The sequence below is a fragment of the Pelobates fuscus genome, chromosome 2, assembly GCF_036172605.1.
Source record: "Pelobates fuscus isolate aPelFus1 chromosome 2, aPelFus1.pri, whole genome shotgun sequence".
NCBI classification, from domain to species: Eukaryota; Metazoa; Chordata; class Amphibia; order Anura; family Pelobatidae; genus Pelobates; species Pelobates fuscus.
Window position 1 is genome coordinate 63,604,149 of NC_086318.1, and position 19,096 is coordinate 63,623,244.

The following is a 19,096-nucleotide window of genomic DNA, read 5'->3' on the forward strand; positions in this document are numbered from 1 at the left end:
AAATAGGTAGAGGAAAATGATGAAAAAAATGAATAAATATGAGTCAAACAATCATACACTCAAAATAGGTAGAGGACATAGTTAAAAAAATAAATAAATATGAGTCAAACCATCATACACTTGAAAGATTTTTTTTTCCCCCTAACGAAGGAGCACAGACCTTTGCTCCAAAACAGGCGTCGGGACAGTTCTTAAATTTAAATGGGCATTTCACTTCACGTCTTTCACATTTGGTGATATTAAAGCACTTCTGAGTGTAAAATGGTTTGACTCAAATTTATCTATTTTTTCATCTATTTCCTCTACCTATACACATATACACGATGTACAATGTGGACTCTTTGTATCTGATGACTTACTTTGATACCATTAAACATTAATTACGAATGCGGAATCTCGTGCATCTAAAGTCTCTTTATATACTCATAATCATATATAGAGGATATCGGTGTATTATTTATAGCTACTAATCTGTTGAACCTTCACCCTGTTTAAGATATCCTATCTTTTACATTTGCTGGGAATTTAACCCATTCAAGGTCACAAGGAATTTGATCATGCATCAATTTAGGTTTAAACCCCTAGATTAGAACACTGCTCATTTTGGCCAATTGAATAAAGCCAGCCCTGGGCATATTGTTCTTATTATCTTTTGGATTTACTTCCTTGTGATACAGCAGTATTAGGTAGAGGAACAGCTTTATAAGGCTCAAGGTCACACTGTATATATATATTATTTTCCTTACTTTTGATTTTTCTTGTCTTTGTATATTACATAATTTTACTACATTTGATTGTTACTTACCATAGATACGTATTATTCCACGTAGGATACTTTTATATGTCCAGGTGGCATTTATCTCACATTTTGTGAGAGTAACTGCCTTTTCTTTGTATGTAGCATTTAAAATATGCGTTCACACTATCCACCTGTTTGTGGTGGTTTAGTTTAAAAAGATCACATCTATTTATGTGAACAAAAAGCAAGAGAGAATTTGAAGATTTGGCATACTTGAGAATGTTGTTTGGGATATTTAGAATAATTATTTCCTGCACTTATCCTACCTTCATATGATGACTTTCATGTCAGTCAAGATATTCACAATAGAAGATGCCAAACTTTAAAACATATTTAAAAAGCTTTTTAGCTGTGTATTATTTACAAATTCAATTAGCAGGATTTGAAAGATACGTGTGAATTGGTTCACAGAACAATGCAGTCTATGAACTTGATTCTCAAACCTAGTTAAATGTGATAGTTTACAACAACAAAAAAGCCATTCAAACAAACAAGTAGTTAATTTGAAACAAGTGATAATACTTTGCTTTGACCACTAACGAGGTAGTGGATTAATTAATCTATATAAGCTGATTTGAGCAGTAGTATTGTGGATATGGAAAACTCAGGTTGGACTCCCAGTTAGACCACCTCACCACTAAGTGTATCTAGGCAAAACACCCAACGACACATACATCCTCAGAGTTTGGTCTCCCTCAGAGCTTGTCCTCATTTGAGCAGAGTCTTCTTCACTTCTCAAATATTTAGCTTTTCTGTCATCGTAAAGCACTGTGGAATATGTTGTCCCTATGTAAATTCTAATAATGATAATAATGAAAACATCCTTAGGCTCCATAGTAAAATCTTCACCTGCAATGCAACAATGTATAACATATTGGCACTTTACTGATAATAAAATCAAATTTTTAGATTGACCTCCACAACCTGTTAGGAAAGATAACGATGCCAATGTACATTACTTTATACTTCCAAACTGGTGGAAGTGCAACTGGCGCATTTTTGTTCATATTCTCAACAATGTCTTGCATGCACTTCCTTCAACTAATCTATATGGTCATAACCTTGTGCATTATGAGAATTGCAGATACAGGCCCAGACTACATATGTTCATTTGGCTTCTCACACAAAAGTCATGGATACCCAAATAAAAAGCAGGGATGCCTTTTATTCAACATAAGGCCCTTAAAACTAGAGTAAAGTCAATGCAATCTTCTACGACTCATACCTGCAAGAATAGTCAAGGATTGTTTGTCATAGAACCCATTTTGTATACCACAACATGTGCATTCTCACTGCTTTATTTTCCCAGGAACCCACTGTACTTAGCAAGTTTTTCATTGCTTTCAATGGGTAGTTAAATGTCACTTACTGCTCTACACTATTCTTACAAACCACATTACACAAATAATAGCAACACTATTACAATACATTGAGTAAATTCCACGCATATTTATGGTAAAACAAATGGAATTTAAACTTAGAAGAAAAAAATATTTAACTTTCTTTGGACATAGTACCTACATCTTCATAAAGTTGATCATTAATATATCTTTGTCCCAGGCTATTGGCTTCTTGGTTACTACTCTAGAACAGGAATGTGCTGGCAAACATTTGGCCTGGTGGCAAGTACAAATTAATGAATTTATCAAAAACTACAGATCTCTGTGTGCATAGACACACCGCACAGACAATATGTCGCCTCCTGTCCTCTGGTATCTAGTAGTCTTTTTACAATTCTTGTTTAGTTTTTCTGTTTTTTTTTCTGGTTTTCTATTCCATGTCTGGTTTTCTTTATGCTGGGTTTTCTGGGTTCATTCCTGTATTCCGTTCCTGGAATTCCTTGGATTCCTTTAAACATTTGTTCTTTGTTGCCAAACCCACAGGGCCGCCACCAGAAATTTTGGGGCAACTGACAAAGCACAAGGTCTGGGCCCCCCACACCTCCCCCCCGCCCGCCCAGCCGGCCTCCCGCCCCTCAATGAATGCAGTGTGCGCTAGTGTAATGAATGCAGTGTGTGTGTCAGTGTAGTGAATGCAGAGTGTGTGTCAGTGTAGTGAATGCAGAGTGTGTGTTAGTGTAATGAATGCAGAGTGTGTGTCAGTGTAGTGGATGCAGTATGTGTGTCAGTGTAGTGGATGCAGTGTGTATGTGTTAGTGTAGTGGATGCAGTGTGTGTGCTAGTGCAGTGGATGCAGTGTGTGTGTTAGTGTAATGAATTCAGAGTGTGTGTTAGTGTAATGAATGCAGAGTGTGTGTCAGTGTAGTGGATGCAGTGTGTGTGTTAGTGTAGTGAATGCAGAGTGTGTGTCAGTGTAGTGGATGCAGTGTGTGTTAGTGTAATGAATGCAGTGTGTGTGTGTCAGTGTAGTGAATGCAGAGTGTGTGTCAGTGTAGTGGATGCAGTGTGTGTTAGTGTAATGAATGCAGTGTGTGTGTTAGTGTAGTGAATGCAGAGTGTGTGTCAGTGTAGTGAATGCAGTGTGTGTTAGTGTAATGAATGCAGTGTGTGTTAGTGTAATGAATGCAGAGTGTGTGTTAGTGTAGTGGATGCAGTGTGTGTGTTAGTGTATTGGATGCAGTGTGTGTGTTAGTGTAGTGTATGCAGAGTATGTGTTAGTGTAGTGAATGCAGTGTGTGTTAGTGTAATGAATGCAGAGTGTGTGTTAGTGTAGTGGATGCAGTGTGTGTGTTAGTGTATTGGATGCAGTGTGTGTGTTAATGTAGTGTATGCAGAGTATGTGTTATTGTAGTGAATGCACTGTGTGTTAGTGCAGTGGATGCAGAGTGTGTGTTAGTATAATGAATGCAGAGTGTGTGTCAGTGTAGTGGATGCAGTGTGTGTGTCAGTGTATTGAATGCAGTGTGTATGTTAGTGTAGTGTATGCAGAGTGTGTGTTAGTGTAGTGAATGCAGTGTGTGTTTTAGTGCAGTGGATGCAGTGTGTGTGTTAGTGTAGTGTATGCAGAGTATGTGTTAGTGTAGTGAATGCAGTGTGTGTTAGTGTAATGAATGCAGAGTGTGTGTTAGTGTAGTGGATGCAGTGTGTGTGTTAGTGTATTGGATGCAGTGTGTGTGTTAATGTAGTGTATGCAGAGTATGTGTTAGTGTAGTGAATGCACTGTGTGTTAGTGCAGTGGATGCAGAGTGTGTGTTAGTCTAATGAATGCAGAGTGTGTGTCAGTGTAGTGGATGCAGTGTGTGTGTCAGTGTATTGGATGCAGTGTGTATGTTAGTGTAGTGTATGCAGAGTGTGTGTTAGTGTAGTGAATGCAGTGTGTGTTAGTGCAGTGGATTCAGAGTGTGTGTCAGTGTAATGAATGCAGAGTGTGTGTCAGTGTAGTTAATGCAGAATGCGTTAGTGCAGTGAATGCAGAGTGTTTGTCAGTGTAATGAATGCAGAGTGTGCGTCAGTGTAGTGAATGCAGAATGTGTTAGTGTAGTGAATGCAGTGTGTGTTAGTGTAGTGGATGCAGTGTGTGTGTCAGTGTAGTGGATGCAGAGTGTGTGTTAGTGTAGTGGATGCAGAGTGTGTGTTAGTATAGTGGATGCAGTGTGTGTGTGTATCAGTGTAGTGAATGCAGAGTGTGTGTTAGTGTAGTGAATGAAGAGTGTGTGTTAGTGTAGTGGATGCAGAGTGTGTGTTAGTGTAGTGAATGCAGTGTGTGTTAGTGCAGTGAATGCAGTGTGTGTTAGTGTAAAGAATGTAGTGTGTGTGTTAGTGTAAAGAATGCAGTGTGTGTGTTAGCGTAATGAATGCAGTGTGTGTTAGTGTAGTGAATGCAGTGTGTGTGTTAGTGTAATGAATGCAGTGTGTGTGTTAGTGCAGTGAATGCAGTGTGTGTGTTAGTGTAGTGAATGCAGTGTGTGTTTAGTAGTGTATGCATGTAAATGTAATAACTTTTATTCCCTCCTCCCTGTTTCTTACCTGGTTCAGGGAAGGGGGAGATCCCATAATCCCTGGTGGTCCGGTGGCATGTTGGCCAAGATGTTGTCACCCCCTGATTGCGGCCCTGCAAACCCATTCCTTTCCCATTAATCATTTTTGTTTCAGTCAGGTCCTGTGGGTAGTGGTTTAATTTCCTCTGCTCATTCCTTGAATCATCTGCAGGTAAGTGCTGTGTGTTTTATTGTTGTACTTTTAGTCGTGCATATCTAGGCAGTTAGTACCCACCGTAATTGGAGTACTTTGGTGCAGTGGTGGGCTGCATACATCTTGGCCATTTATGTATGTCTAAATCTCCAATGTTTATTACACATATTAGTACTTAGTTATGTCTCCTCTTGTTTTGCCATGTATCTCTACATTGTCTTCCCAGTCCTGTCCTGTCCATGCCCTGTCCATGTCTTGTTCATGTTTCCCTCATGTTTTGTGTACATGTTCTGGACTCTGCTTTATGTCCTGCTCTGGTTCTGGGTTGCTCTAGTCTAGTCTTGTCTTATTCTTCTTTGGTGCCTGTGCTAGTCTTGCCTTGTTTCTGTACTGGACACATATTTATTGCAGAGCCTCCCTATCCAGATCCTGGGTGGTCTCCATATTTTCTCCTATTCCTGGGATCCGCAGAAGCTGCATCATGGCCCTGGTATGTGGCTGCACAAACCATGGTGCTCAACAGGCCCTTATTGCAAATTTCCACGAGGTTGACTCCTATCATCATCAGGCACACAGGGGTATTTGTATCCGTACCGCCACTCGTGACACAATATATAAATTTTACTGATGGTGTCCCATATACCCCTACAACCTCACTCTGCAGGCACTTGAAAACATATCCACATCTCTATATACTACAGTTTTCTGAGAAATATCCCAGTGGACTAGTCCACACCTGCACAGCATTGAAATTGAGGGCTACCAGACCAAACCCCAGAGAGATTCAATATGAATGTGTTAAATTTGCCACTTTGGAAAAGCTGAAAAGAGAAAAAGTTCCAATAATTTATATTTTAGGGTGGGGCGGAGCCTGCGCCCAAGCGGGATAGTCGCAGACTACTGCAGCTCCGTGCACTGGATAGTAACCGGCCACCCGGAGACGCAATAAACCGACTTACCGAGCGGTACAGACGGCACACAGGCTCCCCACAACATGGGGAAAAAGAACAAAAAACAACGGGCAGATCCGAGCGCAGGATCCGGAGATATCGGAGCTTTTCTCCGTGCAGCCTCGCAGCAGGTACCTCCCAAGATGGCACCCGAAGCCTATGCCTCACAATCCTCGGATGAGGATAGCAGTTACACAGAGCCCTCCACCCTGCATCGAGTGCAACGGCCACCCCAGGGACCCCAGGATCAGGGGGACTCAGCACCCTCCACCAAAGCTGATATAAAAGTCCTGGTGAAGGAAATAAAGACCATGTTCCAAGCGGACATGGCGCTTGTGAGGGAAGACGTAGCTACACTCACCAACAGGGTTGTGGCGGCGGAGGAAGGCATAAGAGGTACTACCCTAGCACAAAATGCCACGGATGCTGCATTAAACTCCCTGCGCAAACAAGGTGCTGATCAACAAGCCCAATTAGCCGACATTGAAGACAGGCATAAGGCACAGAATCTAAGAGTCCGGGGAGTACCGGAGACAATTTCTGGCACCGAACTGCCTCATTACTGCCGCAGGCTCATAGCCAAGCTGCTGACACCACGGCAAGCTAAGCAAGTAACCATAGATTCCTGCTTCAGACTCTCCAGGGCACCTTCCATGCCGCGTGTTGGAGTCTGTGATGTACTGATAAGATTCGTGAGAGACTCAGACCGGGGAATACTAATGGGGGCCACAAGAGGCTCTCCCACGGTGCAGTTCGAAGAAGCGCAACTAGCCTTTTACAGCGCAACTAGCCTTTTACAGACACACCATACAATGGAGGAAGTCTTTTTTCCAGGTCACGCAACTTCTACAGGAACAAGCCATCTCATACAAGTGGGAACTACGGCGCCTGCAAGTGGACAAGGCTAGCACGATACACAAGCTAACACATACATCGGAAATACCAACCTTCCTATGATTGCTAAGCATACAGGCGCAGACGACCCAAGAAATAGCCCAACCATCCTGGACTGTGACAGATATTACCCCCTTCGTGCCCAGAGGAGAGGCTCTGCAGATGGTTGCCCTACCTACCTGATCCGAGCGCAGCTGCGCAGGTTCCATGTACTTTAACGTGTTACAACAACAGGTGCATTAATAGTTCCCAAAGATGTTAATTTTTTTTTTATAACCTCCCCCCACTGGCTCCGACAGCTACTGTCCAGATTACCCGGTTAAGTTATTCCCCCCACCCATCACGTACTATGTGTGTGAAAAACAGTTTTAAAATTGATAGCTACCCACACACTCGGCTAGCGTTGGTTTAAGTGTATGCTCCGTCAAGGTCCAAAAAGACCCAAGCCAGACACCTACCTTCCCAGGTGTGCCCTTTGCCAAAAGGCACATTAATATACCCACACTAAAGTGTATGGGCAGTCACAGCGCTAAGCGAGTGACTCCCAGCACCTTACCCCCCCACCCTTTATGGGCCCTTTATTAATGCCATGCGCAACCTCTTACCAATGTGCTAATGGGCACCCACCGCAATACACATGCGCCCCCTGGCACAACACTAATCCCCACCTGGACGGGTGAGAGAGGGCGACCAAGGCTATCACACATTTAAAAATTGGATAGTCCCCACAAACATGTTATAATTGTTATTCAGACTAGTGTTATGTATTCAAAGTTATGCTAACATGTGAAATTGTAACCACAATGCTTTATCCACAAAAATAAAGAATTACAAATAATTTATATTTTACACAAAAAAAGTGATGCAAACCATAGACAAAAATTTAAATAATTTGAGTGTATACAATACACTAAGTATAGCAAATGTTATATTCTCAAAACATTTGAACACCATTGCAGACATAAAATAAATGGTATTATGGCTTTAAGTGTTTTATAAAATCGTTTAGGGGAGAACATTAACATTTATGTCACAAAACAGAAAAGAAAAGAAACTGTCTGAAAATTTTACAAATGCACTTAACAAAGGTTTTTAATGTTGAGAGTTAGATATGAAAAAAGAGATAAACACTAGAAAGCAATATATGTATTTTATTTTCTTGGTTTACTTTATATATTTTAGCAGACATATGTTATTTTTGTTTGTCTTAAAAAGAAAAATACTAAAATAACCTGTAGGAGATATGTATTGAAAAATCAGCCTTAGGAATTTGCTTAGTGTATATAAACTGCTATATTATGTAATACCGAATAATAAAGATGCCTGTTTGAATGTGTGGCAAGCGAAGTTTATACACTTCACACTTTGTCCTCCCTTTCACAAGTATTATGTTGTTGTTGTTTTTTTATTTTAAAACCTATTCCTTCATTCTTTTTATCCTGCACTATTCATAAAGTTTTCTACATTTTAGACTTGTATTGTTTTCCTTGTGTATATTTCATTGCAGCCAATTTTTCCTGGTCTTTTTCTTCTATCCTGTCTTTTTTTCAGATTTTCTGTCCCTTCCTTATATTTATTTTTCCCAAATAGTCTGTATTCAAATTTCTTTTTACCATCTTATAAAACACCATACAGACATAAAATCACAAAATATTCCACAAACAGAGAACGACATTACTAAATACATACTTCTTTCTACCTGTGAAGGATAAGTTCCCTGAATGTGGATAGCGGTAATCTTATCTGTTCCTCATATACTTTATATTTGGAACAAAAGAATATCTCTAAAGTGCTTACTCGATCTTTACGTAAAAGTTAATACTAGATCCAAACGTTTCCCTCTTTACATTCTTGGCCGAGATATTATTTCTCCAACATATGCCAATTTCCATCTTTAGTTGTGAAGTTAATTGTTTTGTCCAACAAATATAGCTAATTCCTATAGGCTGTTTCCAGTTTCTTATCCCTTCCTTTTAATCCCATTTCAACTCACGTTCTGTCTTCAAACTGTCCCTAACGCTTTCTCTCTCTTTTTTTATTGCAACCTAATTTCCTTCAATATGGGAGGTGCATAAACCTGTACAGGGGAGGGCTGGCAGCCTTAGGCCTGGGAGGGCAAAACCAGTCAAGTGGCCCATTGCGCCACCAAATCAGTTCACCATCCATGCCCACCTTTTCCTGGTTTTATGACGGATATTGATGTTATGCTAATCAGTAGCTCTTTGCCATACCCACTCCTTCACGGCTCTGACTTTCAATGTTGTCAGAGCACAGGCTGAGAATCTCTGAGCCTGTGCTCTGACTCACTAACTGAGCGCTGGAACTACGAGGGAGAGGATATGATCTGACTGCACCTACTGCTGGTGCGCACCAGTGGACCACCAGCGAATCGTTTAAATTAAATATGCTGGTGTACCCAACTTGTGAGCTGTGTTGGCCGCCGGGTGCCTCTGTTGTCATGGCACCCTGCGTGACCGCACAGCTTGCCCACCCCAACGGCTGGCCCTGCTGACACACACTGATGTTACTACTTGGACATCCCTCAATATTAATACAGACATCAGAGTAAACACCAATAAACTGTGGAAACAGAGCTGATCCCCCCAAATTTATAAAGGTTTGCTTAGAGGATTTATTGTAAGATTAAATCATGCCTCATCCTCTCTCTCCCCCATGTGCTGCTCTGTGGGCTGGGAGGAAGTGAAGAGTAATCACAGTCTCCCAGCACAACGCCACCTGTGGCTGCATGGGGAACAGCTGTTTAATGTAATGCTTGCAGGACGGCCAGCTGCCGCAGAACCTCTTTGTTTCCGTCTCTGCAAAGGGCTCCAGGCACTGCTTGTTGTGAGTGTGAGCCACTGTAAATTAGGGGCAGAGGGCAGAGGGCACTTGCACTGCGGTCAAGACGGGTCTGGGCAGGAGGAGAGTGCAGTGCAATCAGTGAACTCCCCTCCTGTGGGTCACCAGTAGACTGGTGCACCTGCCCAGGATCAGAGCCGGTGCAAGGATTTTTGCCGCCCTAGACAAAATATAAATTTGCCGCCCCCCCCATGTGACATCACAATGCCCCACCCATATGATCTGCCATGTGAACTAACGCCAGTGCTGCACACAGTGTGTGTTTACATTAAAAAGCCTGCAGGGACCAGCTATAGACACCACAACCACTTCATTAAGCTATAGTGTCCCTTTAATGTGAGGTAAATTATAGATTAGTGTCACTAATAATATACTAGATTGTCTACTTACAATTAGATGAGGATGATGATGAGCTGCAGTTTGGCTCCACTGGTCTGGTGTAGAACAGGATCTCTGGAGGCTGTTTGCAACTGTGGTCACAAAATTCAATGTTCTGGGAGAATTTTTGGGGGCCTCTTACACAGCTCAAGGTCTGGGCCCCAGGGCCTGACGGTGAGTATGCCCATAAGGCCCACTCATAAGTCCACTTATATGTTCCACCCACCCATGAGTTCGCTCACAGGGAGTGGAGTGTGTAGGGGATGTGTTATGAGTTATTGTAGAGGATCTAATATGTGTGCTTATGGTATGTAGTTTATAGGGATACCAGTTTGTGCAGGTGATGCAGTGTGTTTGTGTGTAGTGGAAGCAGTGTGTATTTGTGTATAAGAGATGTATTATGTGTTTCTGGTTGTGTGTAAGGGATGCATTGTGTGAATCTGTGTTTGTATGCACAAGGGATGCAAGGTGTGTGTCTGTATGTGTGTGCATTGAGTGTAAGAGATGCATTGTGTTTCTGTGTGTATGTAAGAAAAGCAGTGTGTGTGTGTTTGCATTGTCTGTTTCTGTGTATGTGTGCAAAGGATGCATTGTCTTTGTGTGGGGGTTGCATTGTGTGTGTGTGTAATGGATGCATTGTGTGTTCCTCTGTGTGTAAGGGAAGCATGTTGTGTTTATGTGTATGTATAGGGATGCATCTTCTTCTTACCCCCCCTCCCCCTCTTCTTCTTACTTCCCCTTCTTCTTCTTACCCCCCTCTTTTTCTTATCTCCCCTCCTTCTTACTCCCCCTCTTCTTACTCACCCCTTCTTTTTCTTATCTCCCCTCCTTCTTACTGCCCCCTCTTCTTACTCCCCCTCCCCCTCTCCCTACTCCCCCTCCCTCTCTTCTTACTCCCCCTTCCTCTATTCTTCTTACTCCCCCCTCCCTCTCTTCTTACCCCCCTCCCTCTTACTCCCCCCTCCCTCTCTTCTTACCCCCTCCCCTCTTACTCTCCCCCTCCCCTCTTCTTACTCCCCCCACCCTCTTCTTACTCCCCCCTCCCCTCTTCTTACTCCCCCCTCCCTCTCCTTACTCCCCCTCCCTCTTCTTACTCTCCCCCCTCCCCTCCTTATACTCCCCCCTCCCCTTTTACTCCCCCCTCACTCTCCCCCTCTTCTTACTCTCCCCCTCCCCTCCTCTTACTCTCCCCCCTCCCCTCCTCTTCCTCCCCCTTCACTCTCCCCCTCTTACTCCCCCCTCCCCTCTTACTCCCCCCTCACTCTCCCCCTCTTCTTACTCTCCCCCTCCCCTCCTCTTACTCTCCACCCTCCCCTCCTCTTACTTCCCCCTCCCCTCTTACTCCCCCTTTTCTTACTCTCCCCCCTCCCCCTCTTCTTATTCCCCCACCTCCCCTCTTACTCCCCCCTCACTCTCCCCCTCCTCTTACTCTCCCCCCTCCCCTCCTCTTACTCCCCCTCCCGCTCTTACTCCCCCTCACTCTCCCCCTCTTCTTAATCTCCCCCTCCCCTCCCTTCTTCTTACTCCCCCCTCTTCTTATTCCCCCCTCCTCTCTTCTTATTCCCCCACCTCCCCTCTTACTCCCCCACCTCCCCTCTTACTCCCCCCCTCTTCTTATTCCCCCCTCCCCTCTTCTTATTCCCCCCTCCCCTCTTACTCCCCCTCCCCTCTTCTTATTCCCCCCTCCCCTCTTACTCCCCCATCCCCTCTTCTTATTCCCCCCTCCCCTCTTACTCCCCCATCCCCTCTTCTTATTCCCCCCTCCCCTCTTTTTATCCCCCCTCCCCTCTTACTCCCCCTCCCCTCTTCTTATTCCCCCCTCCCCTCTTCTTATTTCCCCCCTCCCCTCTTCTTATTTCCCCCCTCCCCTCTTACTCCACCTCCCCTCTTCTTATTCCCCCCCTCCCCTCTTACTCCCCCTCCCCTCTTCTTATTCCCCCCCTCTTATTCCCCCCTCCCCTCTTCTTATTCCCCCCTCCCCTCTTATTATTTCCCCCTCCCCTCTTCTTATTCCCCCCTCCCCTCTTCTTATTCCCCCCTCCCCTCTTACTCCCCCCTCCCCTCTTCTTATTCCCCCCTCCCCTCTTCTTATTCCCCCCTCCCCTCTTCTTATTCCCCCCTCCCCTCTTCTTATTCCCCCCTCCCCTCTTCTTATTCCCCCCTCCTCTCTTACTCCCCCCTCCCCTCTTCTTATTCCCCCCCTCCCCTCTTCTTATTCCCCCCTCCCCTCTTTTTATTCCCCCCTCCCCTCTTTTTATTCCCCCCTCCCTTCTTCTTACCCCCTCCCCTGTAGCGTGGCCGAGCTGCTTTCCGGTCCACGGTCCCGGCCGGAGTGATGGGAAGGTGCACGCTCAGTGTGCACTTCCTGTCAGTCCGGCCGGTTACAGGAAACAGAAACTCCACGCGGAACAGGAGTTTCTGTTTCCTGTAACCGGCCGGACTGACAGGAAGTGCACACTCAGTGTGCACCTTCCCATCACTCTGGCCGGGACCGCAGACCGGAGACCGGCTCGGCCACGCTACAGGGGAGGGGAGGGAGGGGAGAAGCTGCTGCAGCCGTCTGAGCGCTCTTTACAGAGCGCTCAGTGGCTGCAGCATTTAAAGGGCCAGCCCACCGCGGCCGGTCCTAAAAGAATTTCGGGCGGCCTGGGGGGCAATTGCCTCCCTGCCCGCCAGGCCCAGCCCGCCCCTGAACCTGTACCTTATGAAATTTCTAAAATCTATTATCATCCTTGTTTAAAAGGATGCAGTAAGCACTGTAACCCCTACACAATTCTTCCATTCAGTGACAAACTGATTTTAATGGTTTAGTGAGGGTCCCAGCAGGCTGTCCCCTTGATGAGGAAACATTAGACTGAGCAGCAAAAGACTGTGCTGATTGACAGAGAGTGTCATCTGATGACTTGCAACTGCTCATTGTTGGTATGAATTGGTATGTATAAGAGATTGTTAAACATCTAAAACCACATGGATTTCAAGATCAGAGACATGGGTTTACATGGGTTTACGCCAGGGAGATCATGCCAAACTAATCCTATTGATTTTTTTTTTATTAGGTAACTAAAATAATAGATCAGGGTGGTGCAGTAGACATTGCTTACCTAGATTTCAGTAAGGCTTTTGACACTGTTACACATAGAAGGCTTATCAATAAACTGCAATCTTTAAGTTTGGATTCCAATATCGTTAAATGGATTAGGCAATGGCGGAATGACAGGCAACAGAGGGTTGTAGTCAATGGAGTATATTTGAAGCATGGGCTTGTCACCAGTGGGGTACCTCAGGAACCTGTAATCGGACCCATTCTCTAATATTTTTATTAGTGATATTGCCGAAGGTCTTGATGGTAAGGGATGTCTTTTTGCTGATGATACAAAAATATGTATCAGGGTTGATTTTCCAGGAGGGATAAGCCAAATGGCAAACTAGAAAAATGGTCAGAGTTGTTGCAACTGACATTTAATGTGGATAAGTGCAAGATACTGCATCTTGGATGTAAAAACTCAAGGACAGAGTACAGAATATTTGATAGAATCCTAACCTCAACATCTGAGGAAAAGGATTTGGGGGTGATTATTTCTGATGAATTAAAGGTAGGCAGACAATGTAATAGAGCAGCAAGAAATGCTAGCAGAATACTTGGTTGTATAGGGAGAGGAATTAGCAGTAGAAAGAGGGTGCTCATGCCATTGTACAGGACACTGGTGAGACCTCAACTGGAGTATTGTATCTCCAGAAGGATATTGATACTATAGAGAGAATTCAGAGAAGGGCTACTAAACTAGTTCATGGATAAAACTTACAAGGAAAGGTTAAAGGAACTTAACATGTATAGCTTGGAGGAGAGACGAGACGGGGGGATATGATAGAAACATTTAAATACATAAAGGGAATCAACACATTAAAGGAGGAGACTATATTTAAAAGAAGAAAAACTACAACAACAAGAGGACATGATCTTAAATTAGAGGGGCAAAGGTTTAAAAATAATATCAGGAAGTATTACTTTACTGAGAGGGTAGTGGATGCATGGAATAGCCTTCCAGCTGAAGTGGTAGAGGTTAACACAGTAAAGGAGTTTAAGCATGTGTGGGGTAGGCATAAGGCTATCCTAACTATAAGATAAGGCCAGGGACTAATAAAAGTATTTAGAAAATTGGGCAGACTAGATGGGCCGAATGATTCTTATCTGCCGTCACATTCTATGTTTCTATGAAAGATTGTACTAATTTTCGTATTCATACCTCTTGTGGGGGCCTGGCTGTAAATGGCCAGTGACCCGTATTCAGTATTAAACAGGTTGTAATTGATTTAACACTAAATAGAGGGACAGCACCATGGGCCCGGGCACAATAATGTAATCAATGACATGAAACGGTTTTAGTGCCTAAAGTGTCCCTTTAATGATATCTATTAGGGATGTGCATGGGTGAAAAATGTGTTTTGTTTCGGAAATTAGGGTAAATAAAAAAAATGTGTCTGCTTCGGCAATTCGGACCAATAGCATTCGGTTCTATTCGGCACTCCGGCAATTCGGTAATTCGGACCCTAATCCCTAACCCTACCCATAACCCTAATCCTAACCCAAAACCCTAAACCCTAACAATAAACCCCAACCCTAAACCTAACCCTACCCCTAATCCTAACCCACTTCAGAACTTTCATAGGCATCTAAATGTCCAAATTGCACAAAATTCGTCCGAATGTATATTCGGAACAAAACAAATTGCACATGTCTAATATCTATAACTCAAAGACCCACACCTCATCTAATGCAAATAACTTACATCTTCTTCATGGAATTCTATTCAGAAAAATAAAACTAACGTACAACAGCACAATGTTAAGTACAGCTTTAGTAAAGATTGTTTAACTAAAGATTGATTGATTATTTGGTTAAGGTAAGTCAATTTTACAGGACAAAACATTAAAATTAAGGGCTTTGGTGCTAAGAACAAACATGTGTGTATTTACCCATTATAGTCTGGACAGCTCTTGCTCACCAGTTGAGCTCATCATTTATCCCCATTTCGACCATGATCACTACACTAAGTAAATGGCTACTTTGGCAATTGACCAGGATACAGATTATCTATATGACAATACCAGATTTATACAGAGTTTGGGGGTTTTGGCTCACAGACATATTGCTCCCCAACTGAAAAAACATATTAAACTATAGGACTGTCCCTTCATTAGTATAATACCTTATTTATATTCCTCTTCATTCATCTTATTTTAAGGCAGGGATGGTGCAAAGAGATTTGGATACACAGGCAAGATGCTTTTATTTTACCTAACCCCCAAATGCATCTTCAACTATGTGTTTCTTAAAAACTTTTTTTAATTTCTTACCCTTTTTAGCACCTTTTGTGTTTTAATCCCCTCTTTTTAATGTCTTACCCATTTAATTGTATATTATCCCATTTTGTGTGTCATATGCCCCCTTTTGTCCCTTTGTGTGTCTTACACCACCCTCGTGGACCTCTTTCAACCCCCCTGTATGTCTCTTATCTCCCCTTTTAAGCTTCTCTTTCTCCCCCACACCCTTTTATGTGACTCTTTCTCCCCTCAGCCCCTTTGTGTCACTCTCCATTTGTATGTCACTTTATCCCCCCTAGCACTTAGTGTGTCACATTCTACCCACAGTACCTTTGTGTGCCACTTTCTACTCAGTCACCTTGTGTGTTACTTTCATCCGCCAGTCCCATTGTGTGTCACTTGTGTTACACTGTACACTGTACAACCAGACATTGTGCCCCTTGGGCTAGTGTCACCTAAGGTGGTCACCTGTGCCACCTTATGGTAGTGCCAGCAGTTTTCTAAGGTTATGGCATGTTGTTGTTTTTTTTACTACTTACTAACTAATCCACAGCTAAATGTAAGTTGCCTTAAGTTTATTTAATTTATTGTTTATCTAAACGAATGGAGAAAGTGATCCTTCATACTATGTTACGATTTATCCCCTCTCTAAGATGACTCTTTTACTAATGTATTGTTATTCATTTCCACAATCTCTAGAGATTAGTGAAGATCTACAAATCTTCTATATTTTTGTTTTGTTCAATGCTTTTTAATTCTATTGTGAAAAACACTATTGTGAAAAAAAAGTTGTCTCCTTCATGATCAAGGTTCTGGAGCCCATATAAGGTTAACCAGAAATACAAATGTTTATGAAATATTGATTTTTCTTTTTCTTTTATTATCCAATGTTCATCTGCTGGAAATTTTAACAATACATTAGGCTAAAAAGTTTGAAGTGTAATAAACTCTATATTGGTGTAAATAGAGTAAAAAGCAGATGTTCTTGTCCTTACAGCTATAGATGGACTATATTTCCCAGTATTATGATTATGACTTCATTAATAAGATTGTCATCTCACCAGGTGCATGCAAACCAACGTGGAATAAATATTTTCATTGAAAAAAATAAAAACTTAGATTTTTTTTAATGTAGTGCTTTGTTCTGCATTTTTTAAATATTACATACTAAGAATAACCAATAAGATAACCTTTATTTAGCTGTCAGACCATGCCCTACCCTCACATGTGGCAGCTCATCTCAAAACTGCTTTCATCTATGATACTAATATCACTGGCTAATATTCACTTTTATTTATAATATAAGAGCACATTTCTCAGTTAATAAAAGTTATTTTCGAAACCAGAAATCAAGGTAGAATGCATTGTTGCTATTAAGTAGTATATATGTAAAATATTAGATATTGAACAAAGGATTATACGAAAAGGTAACAAAAGTAATCAGTGAGATTTATTTTAATGCTTTTAAAATTTTCCATTGCACTACATGTCCATCAAGTATTGAAAATATGATTGGGATAAAACAAAAGACATATATAGGAATTACATATACATTTATCTATCCAGTTTATATAAAAATGTTTCCTGTCAAGATAGATAATCTAATGCAACATTTCAATAACTGAGCACTCATATCATCATTACAGGATTAGGGTAATTAGATTTAAGAGGTGATATTTGCATAGACTGTAACTCTCAATATTAAAACTACTACATAACCCATATTAGTGAAGGTAAAACGTTCTATTAATAATATTATTTTATTATAATTTTATTATTTATATAGCGCCATCAGATTCCGTACAATGGGTGGACTAACAGACATGTAATTGTAACCAGACAACTAGGCGAACAGGAACAGAGAGGTGGAGGGCCTTGCTCATTGAGCTTACAATCTAGAGGGAGTGGGGTATAGTGACCCAAATGGTAAAAGTAAGGGTACAAAGTAGGTTGTTAGAAAAGTATTCACTGAGGGCCTACTGGGTCATTTTTGACAGGAGAGGAGTCATGGGGGGTGAAGGATTAAAACAGTTTAATTGATATGCTTTCTTGAAGAAGCGAGTTTTCAATGATTTATTGAATAACGCTTTTAACCCCTTAAGGACCAAACTTCTGGAATAAAAGGGAATCATGACGTGTCACACACGTCATGTGTCCTTAAGGGGTTAAAATGTTTTATCTCAATAATGCTTTTAAAAATGTAGCAGTCTGATCCAGGAAAGCTCAAAATTTGAATGATAAATTTTAATGTTAGCAGCTGATGTGTTTCAATATCCATTTGTATTTTTTTAGATATGGGTTCACAAAAGGTGTATTAAAGTCGAACCCATAACAGCATGATAATGATTGCAGTACGGGGGATAGAAATCCATTTTGTGAAATGTCCATTTAGCTTTTTTTTATTATTATTAAAATTAAGATTTGTGTACATAAAAAAGTGATGTACATGAAAAAGAAATAGCTTACTTTGAGATGTATAGTTATTCATATCCTCATATGTAAGGTAAACGCAGGTCACAATTACAAGAAATCGAAACAGTTGAAATATTTTCATTCTGTGATAAAACCAGAAATTATATTAACATTATATTATCACAATACTTTCATTTTTTGCTTGTAACATGATCACTAAAACATCATACATCATTATGAAACATTTGACTCTAGCCATACAAAGCCTTATGATACAAAAAATTCAGTAAAAATATATAATATATTATGATATCCAGGTAAAAAGAACTGTATACACCTATCAATCACGAGTAACTAAAATATATCTGTTTTTTTTTTTTATTTTAGGCTAACTTAATTCATATCAAATAATTTCATGTTATTAACTCATTAAAAAATGCATGTTAAAGCAGTAAACAGCATCAAAGTATTATTTTTTGCAAAATTTAGAAGAATTGCATTGGTATAACTGGTGAAAAGTTTAAAAGCATGCATATTTTTAAAAAAAGATTGAAAAACATTAATCTTTACAACTTTAGTTACATTCCATTGTAAAGTTGTACTGTATAAATGAATATAAACTTTTGTCGTACCTTTTTGTAATGGCTTACTTTCCAAATATGTTTTCTTTATGGTTAAGTGAAGATCTTTGACAATGAATCTGAAAAGAGCCCAGGGGCTCTTTTGTGCAGTGCAAACCTCTTTCATGCACCAATACATTTTAAATTGTTCGGCGGGGGGGGGAGGGGGGGGGGATAATTTTCTCTTGCTGATTATATATCCCCTTAAGCATTTCATCTTTAACAAACACCATATTAAATTAATCATTTACTAGGAAAAAAAAAGTTTACGTAGAATTTCACGCAGTTATAATAAACTTAGAGTTTTGGATTTGAATATTTGTCTTAGTAAAAAAATTCAAAATAAAGTTTAAGGGTTGTAAAAGTTTGAATGATATTGCAGAATAAATGTAAGACAAAAATAACAGAAACACTCTTAAATATTTGATCATAATGAGAATAGTTTACAAACTTCCAATATTCTGTTTAAAGTAGCAGATTAAAAGATTTTCTTTCTGCGTAGTCTACTCGATTTTTATTTTTATTCTTAGTTTTTTTATTATCATTATTATTTATTTTTATTTTGTTTTTATTTTATTTTTTATTTAACTAAACCAGGCATAGGAAACCTTTGGCACTCCAGATGTTTTGGACTACACCTCCCATGATGCTTTGCCATCATTACCGGTGTAAGAGCATTATGGGAGATGTAGTCCAAAACATCTGGAGTGGCAAAGGTTGCCTATCCCTGAACTAAACTATGCAACCGTCCTAATGCAACTGGTGTAAGCA

The 19,096-nt window shown here is 41.1% G+C and overlaps 1 protein-coding gene across 2 annotated transcripts in view; it reads right to left on the reverse strand.

The window, feature by feature from the left end:
• TPO (thyroid peroxidase) overlaps positions 1 to 18,419 on the reverse strand; it is a 211,446-nt gene extending 193,027 nt beyond the window's left edge. For both annotated transcript variants that reach the window (XM_063442213.1, XM_063442212.1), the window contains exons 1-2: positions 18,338 to 18,419; positions 17,760 to 17,848 (exon numbers count right to left, since the gene is read on the reverse strand). In XM_063442213.1, the coding sequence (XP_063298283.1) occupies positions 17,760 to 17,847 (88 nt within the window). In that variant the 5' untranslated portion in view covers position 17,848; positions 18,338 to 18,419. The remainder of the gene's footprint in view (positions 1 to 17,759; positions 17,849 to 18,337) is intronic.
• Positions 18,420 to 19,096: the final 677 nt, after the last annotated feature.